Below are 17,837 nucleotides of genomic sequence, written 5' to 3' on the forward strand. Positions count from 1 at the left end.
ATTATTATGGCGCCATCTATCGACAACTAGAATAACTAGAATACATGTTGTAAATGTCTGTAACCACGGACGTGCCTTTGATCATGAGAAAAAGAATATTAGAACGTCTGCGGTCCCTCAGGTGAGTACCGATCCCACAAAGATAGCGTTACGAATTACCGGTTACAATTTGTGTGCTTACGAACTGTCACGTTACTATACGTCATGGAGCGTTTATGGTGCTTCTCAGAGGTTTTTTTCAGTGCGTCACAAGTGACAGAAAAAAGGTACATGTGTGATTATACACATTTATAACATTTATTCTAGTTGTTGACAGATAGCGCTATAATCGAAAAAAAAATGATTTATTATGATTGCAATTTGGTATAAAATCAAATCAATTGTGTTTATTGCATGTATAAAAAGGTATGTTCTTTGATTTGTAGAGTCATATAAATTGTACAGATTATGGTCGTATAGATAATACGTAAATCATTTTTTTATTATAGCGCCATCCATCAACAACTAGAATAAATGCTAAAAATGGGTATAATCACCGACGTACCTTTTATTCTGTCACTTTCGACTTAATGCGTTAGAAAGAAATCGAAAAATTGTGACGCACTGAAAAAAACCTCTAAGAAGCACCATACCAAGCTTTTACATCCGTAATCAGAGTTGTGTGGCCATTATCTTTTACAATTTAATATTGGATCGTAAATGATACATAATGTTTTCACATTTTAATTTTGTCAAAAATGTTGATACGGTTCTTTTCATGAGCATTTTTTAGTGCGTCACAAATGATAGAAAAAAAGGTAGTCCGTGATAAATACACATTTATGACATTTATTCTAACATGACATTTTAGTTAAATCTGACAGTTGTCACATTTTATTTGCAATTTGGTATAAAAACAAATCAATTTTGTTTATTACATTTATAAAATGGTATTTTCTTTGATTTGTATAGTCTTATAAATTGTACAGATTAAATTTTTTTTATATGGAATAATATAATATTATTTAATATTATATTATTAGCACCATCTATTGACAACTAGATTAAATGTTATAAATGTCACCGACGAAATGTAATCAGAGACGTGCGTTTTTTCCTGTCACATACAATTTAATGCGTTAGAGAGAAATCGAAAAACTGTGACGCACTGAAAAATGCTCATGAAAAGAACTTTAATATCTAAATATTGTATGTATATACTCGTACACTTGTAAGCAAAAACATCGACTTAAAAGTAAAATACATTATATTTTTTGACTACACTGTTTGGCAAGTGTCTATCCACATATACAGTCCGTCTAATATACTTACCGTTGCACGTCATTATCTACGTCAGAGATCTAAGTTGACATAGTTGCCAAAGTATAAAAAAATCCTGAATCCATTTTAAATCAAATATATCACATAATTATTGCGAAGTGGATTATACAATAAAACAAATTAATATTCAATGTAAATAAATAAAAACATTAGAAATAGAAAACAAGAATTAAGTTATAATCTTACGTTAAAGTAAATAATAAAAACAATAAATATAATAAAACAAATACTTAAAGTAAAGATTAAAAACAAATCTGAAGTGTCAATATCGCAACTGTCAAATAAATGTTACCAATTTATGCCAAAATGTCACGTTCGTTCGATTACACATTACAGCTACAGTGTGTTCCGAACAAATGAGCTTATATATTTTAAATCAATTTTATACCTAATCATATTTATACAGATTAAATGAAACATATTATTGGGTATTTCTTTAAGTTACCATTAATAGAAATCTTCAAATATTATTTCTAGGCGTATATAATAAACTATGTCTAGTGGCTATAATTCCAGTGTACTCGGCAAAATGATTCAATGACACTAAAAAAGAACACACTTACCGCCTAAATATTTCGTGTTGGTATCATGTGACGTCACGGGCTATGACGCGAATGACGTGCAACGGTAAGTATATTAGACGGGGTATGGGTGATTCCACTTCAAATCACTCAATTTTGGAGCAAAGAAATTTTGGATCTCCGATTTGTCTGAAAATTGGTATATCTTCTTTTTATCTCAAAATGTTATTTTATGCGATTTTACAGTTATTTGGTGTTTATTTAAACAAATTTGCATTTCTATCGTAAAGTACTTATCAATGATAAACATAATATTTTAATAGAAGGGATTCAAAAATGTCATTATATGGCATTATAACAAGTTACTTTGATTCAAAACAAGTTTTTGATCAAATTTTATAGTGTAGAGAACGTTAAAATACATTTTTGCATTTTCTCCATTCCCAAAATACATCATAATCGATTTGGCTCAAAATTTGAACACAGATAGCCAAAACATAGGAGTTGTGGTGAGAAGGATTTGAATTATATTACAATACCAAAAAAGTTACATGCAATATCATAGTCAAAAATATAGGCGTCTACTGTAAGTACAATTAACTCGAAAATATCGACCTCACGACAAAAATTGTTAAAAATAGATTGTAATAATTGTAAATACGATTTATTTGGAACAATTTTAGTTGCTACCATTTTTGTCGAAAAGTTAAAAATGGCGGAGATATTGAGCAAAACATGTTCTCCTTTAAAATCAAGATGGCGGCGAACGTAACGGAGGAATTCATTCGTGATTTTAAATTTAGACTACTATTGACTCCCGTAAAGATTAGAAAAATAAAATGTTGGGCAGCTCGACATGCAAGGTCAAATGCTATCCCGACTGGACTAATATACTTTTGAGTCTGATATTACTGCATGTAACTTTTTTGGTATTGTGATATAATTCAAATCCTTCTAACCACTTAAAGTCCTATCTTTTGGCTATCTGTGGGAAAATTTTCAGCCAAATCGATGATGATGTATTTTGGGAATGGAGGAACATGTAAAAAATGGTATTTTAACGTTTTCTACAATATAAAATTTGATCAAAAACTTGTTTTGAATCAAAATAACTTGTTATAATGCTATATAATGACATTTTTGAGTCCCTTCTATTAAAATATTATGTTTTTCATTGATACTTTACGATGGAAAAAGCAAATTTGTTTAAATAAACACCAAATCACTGTAAAATCGCATAAAATAACATTTTGAGAAAAAAAGAAGAAGATTTTTTGATCTTAAATATCTTATTTTTACGTCCCGCAGAAGCTATATACCAATTTTCAAACAAATCGGAGATCCAAAATTTTTTGCCTGACTGATTTGACATGGAATGTACCGTATATGTACAATCAGAAGTAAAAAATTGTGAACAGTGGGTCGTATTAAGTGTCTTACTGATTCCTGAAGAATCGCTTCTCACTCTTCATCGAATGCAGTTTGTAGCTCCGCCACTGTCGCTGGTGCAGGATTACGGACCCGAACCCTGCGTTTGAGCTGATCTCATAGGTACTCGATGGGATTCATATCCGGACTCAATGGAGGCCAGTCTACTGTTGCTATATTGGTGTTGGCCAGGTAATCTTTCGTAATCCGCGCTGTGTTACATTGAGCGTTATCATGCATTAGCGTGAAACCGGTGTAAGAAACAACATGGTCTTGGAGAATATCTGTAAAGTAACGATCCGCTGTCAAACCGCATCTGTGACCACCACCGGGCACGAACACAAGGTCTGTTTTTCCTTCTAAAGATATACCACCCCAAAACATACACGAACTACCTTCATAGCTCACTGTTTTGACACTGCAGCACTGGGCAAGTGGTTCTGCGGGCCTTCGATAGACGCGTCGTCTTCTAGATTGTTTTACAAGCACATTTGACTCTCGTCAGAGAATAAAACGACAGAGGCTCTATTGGCCAAAGTCCCAACTAAAGTGTTCTCGGGAAAACTGAAGTCAAGCTTGTTTCTGACGTGCGTTCAATTTGGGCCCTGTGTTAGCTTGTCTGAAAGTTGCAGCCTTAGGTCGTCTCCTAACTATTCACTAAGTGATGATGATACCTCGAACATTCCTCAGTGATTGTTGAAGCTCAATTCCTGTCTCGTGTCGATTCCGCTAGGCACTCAGGAGAATTTTTTTTCAAATAATCATCACTATGATGATGATTATTACAATTACAATCTGGTCATAATTGACCAATGAGCAATTTTAATTTAACCTAAATTACTACTCTTAAAATTAAGAGCTTACCCCATAGCTTCTCTTTATAATCTAACAAGATAGTGCACTATTCTAACATACACACGCGCACAAGCACTATGCTCTGCTTTTCACTATCACTCAAACTAGTTCAAAAGGCTTTGTCCTCTTCAATCTTCTAGTTTGCCTAGTGGTATCGAGGAGCTGGATTGCCTCAATATTCTCGTGCATATGAAGTCGTTGCTCGTGACTTCCTGCCATCTTCTTGATGATTATATCCACAGTTTGCATTCCTAGGTCCTTATGGAGATCACTGTTTTTCACATACCAAGGAGCATCTACAATATTTCTTATTATTTTGTTCTGGAATCTTTGTATTATTGTTATATTACTTGGTCTAGTACACCCCCATAGTACTCCAGGGAAATAAGGCAAAAATATACCATGTTCGGGACACTTGAGCAGCCAGGTTGCAAATGGGTTTTTTGGGTACTATATACCTAATACATTATACATACAAAAATGCCGGTCACAGTTCAGACGAGAAATTTAGTTAACAAATAAGTGTCAAAAATGGCAGTTTTTTCGTTTAAATCGCTACGGGTAAAAAGAGGGTAATTAAATATCTTATTTATACTGTTGTTCTTTTAGTAGATGAGCCAAAGTTTAAAATGGCAGTTTTTGAATTTCTGTTCGATCATTTGTTGCTTCAGAAATCGCAAAATAAGACTAAAATTTGGAAAATAAAAAAATTGCTATAACTTTTGTGAAAATGACCTTAACACTTTTATATTGCACGAAAAGTTGAGACAAACAGTCCATATAATGCACAAAAAATTTTAAGACGATTCGTCAATTAGTTTAAATTTTATTCAATTTGTTTATCCCAATGAGCTTTTTTTCGCCATATTATTGTTCAGAAAACAGTAATATAATAGCAATTCTGTGAAAACCACATGAAAGAAAAAAATTCATGATTTCAAAGTATTTTAAAAAAATCATTAAAAAGTCATTTTTAACATAAACATTTAGTTATCTCATTTTTCTGTTACATTGTGAAGCTCTTCGCTTGTTTAGATATTGTATGACAATATATACACAACTCAGAACTCAAAATAAGGGGGTGGTTGCATTTCTAGCTCCACACGCACCCTTCTCTCCAACCAACCAACGAGTGTGTGCTTTTTACATTATTTACATATATGTACGTTGTACATTTCTTTTTCATATGTTTGTGTCCAGCTTCTAAACACCAACTTTGTATTGTGATTTCTTGGTAAAATCTGGCAGCATGGACCTTGATTTAAGGGTTGCCCTGAATCCATTTCTTTTTTGCGGCTCACATACATTAGACGATGCTTCCGTGACCAACTTTACGCACCGCTCGACAGCTTGCATGTGGCAGGGATAGTTTTGTGCATCCCCCTCTGGCATGTCGTCTGATGTAATGCAGGAACTTATATCTTTATTTGAAACTCTTAGAAGAACTGGTGGAGAAGATAGTATTCAAACATTCCAGTCTATTATTTCAGTGTAGTCCTGTGCTTGAAAATTTAAAGTAGGAGGGATGAAATTTCTAATATTCTGGCCCTTGGCTTTAGTCTATCCGGCTTTTAACACTCTCCTTGGCCCAACTCTCTAATCTCTTTCCTTTCTCTCTACTACCTGAAATTTTGAAGCACAGGACTAAACTAAAATAATAGACTAGAATGTGGCAAAACTATATTCTCCACCACTTCCTCGAAGAGTTTTAAATGAAGATATAACTTCTTGCATTACATCGGGCGACATGCCAGACTGGAATGTACAAAACTATCTCTGCCACACGCAAGCTGACGAGGAAGCATCGTCTAATGCTAATGTATGTGAGCCCCAATCAAGAGATGGATTCATCAGGACAACACTTAAATCAAGGTCCATGCTGCCAGATTTCACCAAGAAATCACAATACAAAGTTGGTGTTTAAGAGCTGGAAACAAACAAATGAAAAAGAAATGTACATAAAATATGTAAATAATGTAAAAAACACAATTTCATTGGTTGGAGAGAAGGGTGCGTGTGGGGCTAGAAGTGCAACCACCCCCTCGTTTTGAGTTCTGGGTTGTTTAAATATTGTCATACAAATATCTAAACAAGCGAAAGGCTTCACAATGTAACAGAAATATGAGATAACTAAATGTTTTTTAATTTATCAAAATCATCAAAAATTTCAAATTTTTATAGATTTTGATTGACCTTGCGGGATCGGAAGATATTCGTTAAATGCGTGAAACTATTTTTTAAACGCTTTTACATATTTAGTTCAATAGTTTGCGTCAAATCTTTAGACGTTAATTTGAGTGCCTTTTCTCCAATGCAAATGAATGAAAATTTGCAGACATATGCATTCGCGGGAACAATACACGAATAATCAATAAAAAAAAAATTTATGTTTATTAATTGTTTAAATAAAAAAAAAACGGTTTTAATGGAAAATCCTTAAATTCTCTTGTTTTTTACAATGTAAAAACTTGAAACTTTTACGTGTTGTAGCTAATGATATGAACTATACATAATTTCACTTTTTACGTTAATTGTTTACGTTATGCTTCATAAATAAACAATAAAGTTTCAAATTTTTTGCCGATTCCGACTACTTTTCATGTTGGTAAATCATAATGTTTTATACATATTTTAAGAAACATGACGATATATTTTAATGTTTGAAAAGTGTAAGACTAAAAAGTAAAAAATAAAAAAATACGAAAAAAAAATTTTAAGAAACGCTTTTCTTTAGTTATGAGTGACTAAAATTAAAAATATTATAAAAAAAATCAACTAAACAGCAAAAAATAAAAAAAAAAAAAAGAAAAAATCTAACACATTCGTTAAAGAAAAGCGTGGGGCGAAAACCGTTTATATATAACCACTCGTAACTAAAGTAAAGGGTTTCTTAAAATTTTTTTTTCATATTTTTTTATTTATTACTCAACCATGCAAACTGTACATAAATTTTACTATAGCTATAAATAAAACGTCACGAAGGAAAAATAAAAATTTTTGAAAAAAAAAGTAAAATTTAATTTTTTTCATAATCTTTAGGTCCGTTGCGGGATCTGAAGATAAAGTCCGATTTGAATAATTATTTTTTTGTTTTTCTTGTAATTACCTTTCGCAACTTTTCCGCACTATAGCGACACGTAATTATCAACTTGATATTTTTCGCACCCCCTAACGCACACGTCAGCGTTTGAAAAGCGACTGAGACGACCAGCGACAAATTCATAGAGGCCGAAGTTGCGCAGAAATGCCCGGTACAATGTTTGCTGCATTCCCTATGCCATACAGAAGATTGGTAAAAATTTTACAACACGTTGCTAATTTGCATAAAACTATTTTTTGGAAGCTCTATGATAGAAAATAATTATTTTTTGCATTACTTACTTGTTTTAAATCAACGAAAACAATATAAAATTACTAAGGACAAACTACAATTCATCGAATAAGTCGATTTTTTTGCTCGCAATTGCAGAAATAATTTTTAATTTGGATGTATCTCCCAGTTTTAATGGCATTACTTGTATTTTTTTTTAGGGTACTGCAGAGTACTGTATGATAGGTGTACAGTTATTATCTCAACTTACTTGTGAAATGAATCAAATTTCAGAAGTTGAAGCTAATAGGTCACTTACGAAACATCGGAAGATTGCGTCCTCCTTTAGAGACACTCAACTATTCGAAATTTTTCGCCTTTCTTGTACCCTGCTAGGAAATGCAAGAGAAAACTGCAAAAGTCTTAATTTTAACGATGAAAATCAACACGGATTGATGACGCAACTTTTAAGATTGGCGCAGAATTGTCTTACCTTTGATTTTATAGGTATGTAACATTTATGCTTTTAAAATATTGACGCATATCAATGCACGTACATTTTCGTGAGTTTTAATAATTTGCTCGTCAGAAAAAATGGACCATCCATAAAATTTAGATTTTTTTTTATTTTTTCTTATTTATATCAAATAGGGAACTTGCATAAAATTTAAATTCGAAAAAATGCTATAAATCACAATAGAACATAAGAACATAATAATTTAAAACATACTTATACCAAAGAAGTTTTTTTTTGTATTTCGTTTGGCCCCTAAAGACGATTAAAAATTCAAATTATAGCAGCCAACCCAAAGCGCGCCCTCATTGGTCGTGATGTCATATAATTGTAGTATTGGATGTCCTCGCCATTAATTCATTAGGTTTGGCATTCGTTTTGACACTGACACTCAGTTTTATAAATATTTTGATAGATTTTCCAATCTCAACAAACTGGTATATATTATTACAATGACATACGATAAATGTCATTAAAATATAAATACAGGGCGAGTCATGAGGAACTGTACATACTCCTACCTCGTATAGAGGCTCCTATGAGGAATAACAAATGACCATTATATAGTGTCTGCTCCCATTGTTTAATAATATTCAGGGCGAGTTTCGCATTTGACAGAAATTTGTATTCGTCATAATTTTTGAACGGTCAGATCGATGCGTCTGTTATTTTGGTCAATCGTTACACTATTACCACCTAATCAACTGATTTATTCAAACAAGAAAAAAATCAGGTCCGGCTTTAAAAAATTGGTTCGTTTGAGTCTTAGAAAAAATTTCACCCTGTATACGCTTTTTGAAAACTCTAATATGAATTTTACAAATTAGACAAATAGGCAATTAAAATGGCATATTTATTTTTTTCCTCACACGATTACTTAATTTTTTATAAAAAAATCAAATTGGGCTATGAATAATTAAAAGTTTGGTAAAGTGAACCATAGATTTAAAAAAATTAACTTTTATTACAAAAATTAATTTTTTTTGAACAATTATTTAATTTATGTTACCACCCAATCAACTGATTTAGTCAAACTAAAAAAAAATCAGGCCCGGATTTAAAAAATAGTTCGTTTTGGTCTTCGAAAAAATTTCACCCTGTATTCGCTTTTTGAAAACTCTAATATGAATTTTGCAAATTAGACAAATAGGCAATTAAAATAGCATATTTATTTTTCCCCACACGATTACTTAATTTTTGATTAAAAAATCAAATTTGTCAAAATCGGAATTTTAACCTAAAAATGAAAAAAAAAAATTAACTCATTAACACTGTTCCATTTTAATATTTTTTTTCTGAAATTTTTAGAGCACATATCTCTTACCATTGTGAAGACTATAAAAATTGTTGTAGACTTTCAGTCTTCTTGTAAAAGTTATGAATTTTTAAAAATAAAAGGTGATGCGAATTCACGAGAAGAAGACTGAAAGTCTACAACAATTTTCATAGTCTTCACAATGGTAAGAGATATGTGCTGTAAAAATTTCAGAAAAAAAATATTGAAATGGAACAATGTTGTAGCGAGTTAAACCGTGATTTCATTTTTTTTCATTTTTAAATTAAATTTCCGATTTTGACAAATTTGATTTTTTAACAAAAAATTAAGTAATCGTGTGGGGAAAAAATAAATATGCCATTTTAATTGCCTATTTGTCTAATTTGTAAATTTCATATTAGAGTTTTCAAAAAACGTATACAGGGTGAAATTTTTTCTAAGACCAAAACGAACTAATTTTTTAAATCCGGGCCTGATTTTTTTCTAGTTTGAATAAATCAGTTGATTGGGTGGTAACATAAATTAAATATTTGTTTAAAAAAAAATAATTTTTGTAATAAAAGTTAAGTTTTTTTAAATCTATGGTTCACTTTACCAAACTTTTAATTCATAGTCAAATTTGATTTTTTTATAAAAAATTAAGTAATCGTATGGGGAAAAAAATAAATATACCATTTTAATTGCCTATTTGTCTAATTTGTAAAACTCATATTAGAGTTTTCAAAAAGCGTATACAGGGTGAAATTTTTTCTAAGACCCAAACGAGCTAATTTTTTAAAGCCGGACCTGATTTTTGTCTAGTTTGAATAAATCAGTTGATTAGGTGGTTATAGTGTAACGATTGACCAAATTAAGAGACACATCGATCTGACCGGTCAAAAATTATGACGAATACAAATTTCTGTCAAAATGCGAAACTCGCCCTGTATATTAATAAACAATGGGAGCAGACACTTTTTAATGGTCATTTGTTATTCCCCATAGGAGCCTCTATACGAGGTAGGAGTATGTACAGTTCCTTATGACTCACCCTGTATAACCATAAACATAAATAAAATATAATTAGCTGACGTCACGGGTCGTTTGAACTATTTTAAATACACAGAAGATTTTAAATTTGTACTTCTAAGTTATTATGAGTTTTTGAAGCGTGAAATTTTGGAAATCTCATTTTTAAACAAAACTGAACATTATTATGTAATAACAAATGTGCAAGCTCCCTATTAAATCATTGTGTATTGATTAAAAAACAAGTAGATAGAAGCCTTCAAAATGTGGGCTTACCCATGTATATTAAGGTCGGTACACATATGCGAGCCAAACTGTTTGCGAACTCATCGCAAACTCATCACGATCCATGGAAAGCGACGAATCAACTTGTGCGAAGTTCATGTAAATGATTCGTTTAATTTGTAATTTTATCTCAAAGCCACGTTCTAAATGTAAATAAAAACAACAATTACATATTTGTTTATCAACTAAAATAAAAATTGATTACTTTGTGTTTCTCACGTTTCTCATCTCTAGGAACACGTCATTCATCTCGATTCGACGACACGAACAGACAATATCCCTGCGAACGCGGTGTAAATTGAATTGCTAATGTCCTTTTTGTTCGTCCCAAAAACTGACAGGCCGTGGTTCGTGACGAGCGACGAACAAACAGCTCGTAAGCGATTCGTCCCGTGGTACAAATTATACGAATATAGCGCTCGCATATGTGTACCGACCTTTATGTATATCCAGCACATGACCAACGAGGAGGTACTACACCGGATAGATAATGAGAGAGAGGTAGGCAGTGGCGGCTGGTCAGAGGAGGCAAGGGAGGCTTAGCCTCCCCATAAATTTTTTACACATGCACTTACAATACACTGTTTTGTTTACTTTGCTATTTTGCTTCGAGTTAGAGATATCGGAAAAAGTTATTTGAACAAGTTGTTCCAAATAATGTTCTAACCCCACATACCAAATTTCATCACAAAATTCGTACTTTTAGTTTTTTCATTATTTGTAGTCAGGATCCTAAAACTGGACCGGAGGCTGCTTCCCGGAAAGTCTCACTTGTTAATACTTCGCGCAGCCCAGCAGCGGTTAAGGAGACCCGGTCTCTTTAGCGCTGCATTATCGCTTAACGCACACGCTGCCCGGAGATTTAGCAAGGGCGGCTAATCGGTCAGCAGCCTCCGCTCCAATTTTGTGATGAAAGTTGGTATAATGTGGGGTTAGAATAATATTTGGAACAACTTGTTCAAATAACTTTTTCCGATATCTGTAATGCAAAGCAAAATATCGGTAATTTACCGTGTTTTTGGATTCGCACTAGGCCGCTTTTAGAATTAAAAAAATTCAGTTGAGTATCTTAAAAAATGTGAACCTTCAACCTGTATGGACTGCAAAACTTCAAATCTGTATTTATTTTGATATGCATATCTACTTACAGAGATAGAATTGTTAACAAATAAACGACACAAACTTTGGTAATACAAAAAACAATAAAATCCTTTATAAAAGGTATATATTTAAAATCCCTAAAAAGGGCTACATCACAGAACTAGTTTCGATTGGTTGACCAATCATCATCAGTGCTTACCTAAAATGAATATAACCTGGTAAAATAATGCAAATATTTTGAAATTTTGACTACGATTAAGAAAAGTTGTAGGTTAGACTCACGTGAAATTTACATGCTAACCACCAAGATATAGTATTACAAAAATAAGTGGGTAAAAATCTTTTACAAGTAATCCGTCAAGGAAATATCGATTAAAAATGCTAACTTAAGCATGGATGTTTAAAATATTCCCTTACTACGCTCCAGGTAACATCTGAGCTATGGTTTGACTTGATGTAGCTCAGATGTTACCTGGAGCGTAGTAATGGAATATTTTAAACATCCATGCTTAAGTTCACATTTTTAACCCATGTTTCCTTGACGGATTACTGTTTTGTAAATTCAAACTTTCATTTGTTTTCCGATATTTTTATTTCTCCATATTGCCTGCTGGAACCTGCGGCTCTGTTTGCTCTATTCACTTGATCTTCCACTTCTGTGTCGAGCTTTCCGTAGCTGGATAGTGTGATGCCTAGATATTTAAACTCCATCACTTGTTCTATTAGCTGACCATCCAGCTCCAATTTACACCTTATTGGATCTGCTGTCATAACCATGTATTTTGTCTTTTTTGGTGAAATCTACATGTTAAATTTTCTGACGGTTATATTAACTTGGTGCAGCATACGTTGTAAATCATCTTTACTGTGAGAGATTAGTATTGCATCGTCCAAATAACTGATTGCAGGATTTATTGTCATCTGTATTTTAGACATATTGGTTTTTAAGTTCCCCTAGAGGAAAGACAGAGCTGATTTAGAAGTTTTCGCCTCATCTATCCTATCACCTATTAAAACAATATCATCTGCAAACCTCAGATGACTAAGCTTGTCTCCGTGTATTTATGCCCTTGTAGGTCAGATTTGTCCTTGTATGATGCCCCCTGATGTATTCCACGTCGTATTGAGAATTTTTTAGTTTTTGATAGATAAGTTTTTTTTTTGGTTTTTTGATAGATATTGATATGTATTGAATATTTTATAATCGTTTCGTTATAATTATTTTTGTAAAAAGTTTATAAATATTGTGTAGTAGATTTATGGCGTATAGTTTCTAAAGTCGGTGGTATCGCCTTTTTTATGAAGTAGAATAATTTCGGCGGTATGCCACTTAGTGTTACTACTTCTTGTAGACATCTATTGAATAGTCTGACAAGGGCTTGCCATAATTTTTTTCCAGCCGCTTTCATAGTCCTGTCGCCAGGGGGGGTACAACGGCCTTCTTAATTCAGATGAACTTACTCAAGTTTTTTTTATGTATTTTGGCCCGCAGAACACGAATTTTTTGGGTAACATTTGATCCGGATGTCGATAAGATTGTTATAAACCAAGAAGTTGAGGAATTACATAACAGCGATTTCTTGCAAAACAAAACATTTTTTTTGTATTGTTTGGGTCATTTTAACCAAAAAATGTTCCTACAAGTTTTTTCGTAGGATGCATAATTTTCGAGATAAACGCGGTTGAACTTTCAAAAAATCGAAAAATACCGCCTTTAAAAGTTTGAGTCAAATTATATCTGTTTTGAATATTTGCATTGCTAAAAATTTATTTTTTGATTGTTAAAAAAGCTATAAACACATAGTGTTTCCCATGCCTAATACATGCGTTTTAATGCATGCTACGTAGAAATAGCCCCGCTTGCACTTTTACCTGTTCTACCTACTCGTTCGATTTTAAATGAGAAATCATTGAAAACATCACTCAAGCACTAGGTGTTTATAGCTTTTTTTAACAATAAAATAATAAATTTTTAGCAATACAAATAATTAAAACCGACATAATTTGACTTGAACTTTCAAATGCGGTAAGCAGAATTGCTATTTTATTTTTTAATCAAAAGTTATTCGGGTTCAAAAATTGCCATTTTTCGATTTTTTGAAAGTTCAACCGCGTTTATCTCGAAAACTATGCATCTTACGAAAAAATTTGTAGGAACATTTTTTGGTTAGAATGGCCCAAAAAATACAAAAAAATGTTTTGTTTTTCGAGAAATCGCTGTTATGTGATTCCTCAACTTCTTGGTTTATAACAATCTTATCGACATCCGAATCAACTGTTACCCAAAAAAATCGTGTTCTACAGGTCAAAATACATAAAAAAAACTTGGGTAAGTCCATCTGAATACAGGAGGCCGTTGTACCCCCTGGCGACAGGACTATCAAGGCATCCGCCACTATTTCATCGCCTCATAGAGTCTTTTTGTTTTTAATTTCTTTCACTGACCTTCGAACTTTATTTGGTGTTATGTCTGGTGAAATTTCAGATCTCTACTTTATTATCTTTTGTAATGGTCGACTCTGGTATATTGCTGTTTTTTATGGTTGGCTAAAACTCTCTGCAGTGTTCATAATGTTAACTCGATTTTCATTTATTTATTCTTGTTCATTTCTTAGTTTGTGGATGGTTTCTCTTCTAACGAAAATTTTCTGTCTGAGTACTTTCAAACTTTTGTTTTGTTCTATTACTCTTAATATTTCCATCGCTTTATACCGTTTCAGATTCTTTGCAACTTCATTTTTAATTTTTAATTGAGTTGGAATTGATTTAAAGGTTTTTGAAATATACCATATTAGGAGCTTGGAGTAGTAAGGGCGAACCCGAAAAATGGTCATTTCAAAAACAGTCTCATCTTCCTCACATACTTTTAAAGAATGCGTCTGTATATTATAACAGCATGTTTCGCCCTTTTTACTCCTAAAATTTCGTAAAAAATAATATACCAATTCATTTATGTCAGAAACTGAACTGCATAATCGTCTAGAAGAGAAAGGGCGAACCCACAGGCTTTCGTTGCGTTTCCGTTCAAGGTTCGCCCCTTCTCCTCTGTTAATTCGCCGGTGTTTCTGTAATTCTGTAGCTTAGTAGCTTTAATTGGTGAGATACAGAAGACGAAGAAACCGTAGACGATGAAAATCAAATTGAATTCAATTGAAGCTTTATTTGTGAATTTTATTAAAAACACTAGGGATGATTATTTTTATAGAATAAAAAGTATTAAACCTCTTTTTTTATTTCATAAAAATCTTGCAAAATCCTTTTAAGTTTTTAAGATCTACCTGAAGGATTTCCATACCGTAGGAAAAGATTAGGGTGTAATTTAGGGATTACATAATAGTAGAGAAACTAAATTTGCATAAAGTTTATTGTATATTGTAATTTTTATTAGTACTGGGCGATAAACTTTCCACTTACAAAGGAGCTTTTCATTATTCTGTTCAACGCTTCTGAGAAAAGATTTTAGTGATGAGCCGATGTACCGATAGAACGTGACACCGACAAAACCATCTTTACAAAGTGAATATAAGGCGTAAATAAGAAGGATTATTATAGTAATTTTATAAGTTAATACTTTATTATATCAATTTACTATTTTAGTTGGGAACAAGCCGTACAATTAAAATAATAATTTCTAAGATTTACACGTTGTATTCACTTTGTAAAGATTTTTTGTCGGCATTGTAATAATACAGATTATACACCGTATCTCTCGGTAGACCGCACGCTATAGTAGAAATGCGACGACAAACCGCATAATCTAGTAGCATCACTTGTTCGCCCTTACTATTCTAACATGTTTGTAAACTTTAACTCAGTTTTCCCGAAACATCGTTTTTGCAGTTCGCCCTTACTCCTCCAAGCTCCTGATATATATATATATATATATATATATATATATATATATATATATATATATATATATATATATATATATATATATATATATATATATATATATGTATATTCAGGTTTTCGCAATACATAAGTTAAGATGGAAATCTTATGTTATTATTTAGTATTTTATTGTTTTAGGTACATCCACCGATGAATCATCTGATGATCTGTGCACCGTACAGATACCTACCAGTTGGCGACCAGCATTTTTAGATTTTACTACCCTTAAATTGTTTTTCGACTTGTACCACTCACTCCCAACCACCTTGTCATCTCTAGCTTTATCGTGTTTAGTGCAAATAGCATCGGTTCGACGATCCTTATTCAGCAATACTGAAAGAGCCAAGTTTTTGACTCACTTGGTCAACGGTGTGAAACACATTCTACAGAACCCTCAAGGCTTGAGCGACCCAGCCAATTATCATGAGTTTTGTAGGTTGTTGGCTAGACTTAAGTCGAACTATCAGTTAGGTGAACTCGTCATGGTGGATAATTATCCTGAAGCTATCCAACTCATTGCTAAATTTACAGTGCAGAGTTTGCAGGTATGTTTTAAATTTTTTATTTATTCTTATTCTTAATATAATGGGTGTTTTTTAGAGGTATAGAAATACAGAGTGGACCAAATAAAAGGAGCCACCCCTATATTTGGCAGTATTTATTAGATTTTAAGAAAATAAAAAACAGGTCAATTGTTGATCTAAGGGGGACATATTTTTACGGTACATACATCTGTCATTTGTCAACTCCCTCCCTTCCACTTCCCCCACCCCTTATTTTTAAATAGGGAATAGGGGTCGTGTGCTAGCTCATTTGAAAGGTTATTCAATTCTCTATTCAGTAATATCAACATCGACTTAAAAATGTATACAGGGGGTCCAAGAAAAATTATTTTGAATTAAATTAATTGACACAAAAAGAAGAATGTATGTAATTTATTTAACTCAGAACACATTCTACTGCTGACAGAAAACAGAAAAAAATGTTTTTTGATAAATAGACACTGCTTTTTGCTTAATTTTAATGTTCAAGCTTCCACCCATCTGCCTCTTGGTAGGTTGAATATTGAATTTAAGCAACAGTGTTTATTTATCAAATAAACATTTTTTTCTGTTTTTTATCAGCAGTAGAATGTATTCTGAGTTAAATAAATTACATACATTCTTCTTTTTGTGTCAATTAATTTAATTTAAAATAATATTTCTTGGACACCCTGTATAAATTTTTATGTCAATGTTGATATTACTGAATAGAGAATTGAATAACCTTTCAAATGAGCTAGCACACGACCCCTATACCCTATTTAAAAATAAGGGGTGGGGGAAGTGGAAGGGAGGGAGTTGACAAATGACAGATGTTTGTACCGTAAAAATGTGTCCCCCTTAGATCAAAAATTGACTTGTTTTTTTATTTTCTTAAAATCTAATAAATACTGCCAAATACCGGGGTGGCTTCTTTTATTTGGTCCACTCTGTATAAGTTGGCAACACTTTTTAACTGGCGGCCATTTTGAAAGCTTTTTTTTATTTAGTTTGGTTTGACATTTCACCATGAAAATACTGACGCCTGCACAACGCTTCCAAATTGTCCAAATTTATTTTGAAAATCATACGTTCGAAATACGTATCGCGCACTACGTCTATTTTATGGTCAATTTGCTGTGTGCAAGTACTTGGAGGGAGGGGATACGAGAAACGATCGTGAGCGTATAGCGGGCAAATCTTGCAACTTTCTTAACATATATGTAGGATTATAAATAGTTTACCTTATATTTTAAATTCCCCTTTATATCATTTTTCTTAATTATTAGTACGAGAACGGGATAAGGGTCTACACATATGGACGGCGACGGTAGCGGACTACTTTTAACTTTATAGTTTTAGTTTATTGGAAAAAGACGGCGGCGGGTCGGTACATACTTTGAACCAATTTTAATTGGGTTCTTTCACAGGAAAAAAGAGATTAGCCTAAGAGGGTTTGTTTTAGCGTAGGGAACGAGAACGAATACTTTTAGTCGATTTTACCATCATAACCGCGACTGACGTGCTCTTAGGGTTAATAAGACGTAAAAAGACGAATTAAGACGGGTATTATATTGATTAGACGCAAATTATCTATAAATACATTTCTTTTTTGTAAGAATAAGAACACGTAAGATTTTAGTCGCAATTACACAACACTTTTACATTTCGTCAATTTAATAGTATCAATAATTTAGTCATATATTTTATTAATTAAAACTGTTAAACATCAAACGGACTTTTATTACGATTGTCTTTAAAGAAAACCTACATATATTCCGTAAATAATTTAGTTAGTTAGTTA

The 17,837-nt window shown here is 32.5% G+C and overlaps 1 protein-coding gene across 2 annotated transcripts in view; it reads left to right on the forward strand.

Annotated features, from left to right (window-relative positions):
- LOC114326683 (exportin-7) overlaps positions 1-17,837 on the forward strand; it is a 141,738-nt gene that overhangs the window by 20,101 nt on the left and 103,800 nt on the right. For both annotated transcript variants that reach the window (XM_028275091.2, XM_028275092.2), the window contains exons 3-4: positions 7,656-7,941; positions 15,651-16,057. In XM_028275091.2, the coding sequence (XP_028130892.1) occupies positions 7,656-7,941; positions 15,651-16,057 (693 nt within the window). The remainder of the gene's footprint in view (positions 1-7,655; positions 7,942-15,650; positions 16,058-17,837) is intronic.

The sequence above is a fragment of the Diabrotica virgifera genome, chromosome 5 (assembly GCF_917563875.1).
Source record: "Diabrotica virgifera virgifera chromosome 5, PGI_DIABVI_V3a".
In the NCBI taxonomy this organism is placed as follows: Eukaryota; Metazoa; Arthropoda; class Insecta; order Coleoptera; family Chrysomelidae; genus Diabrotica; species Diabrotica virgifera.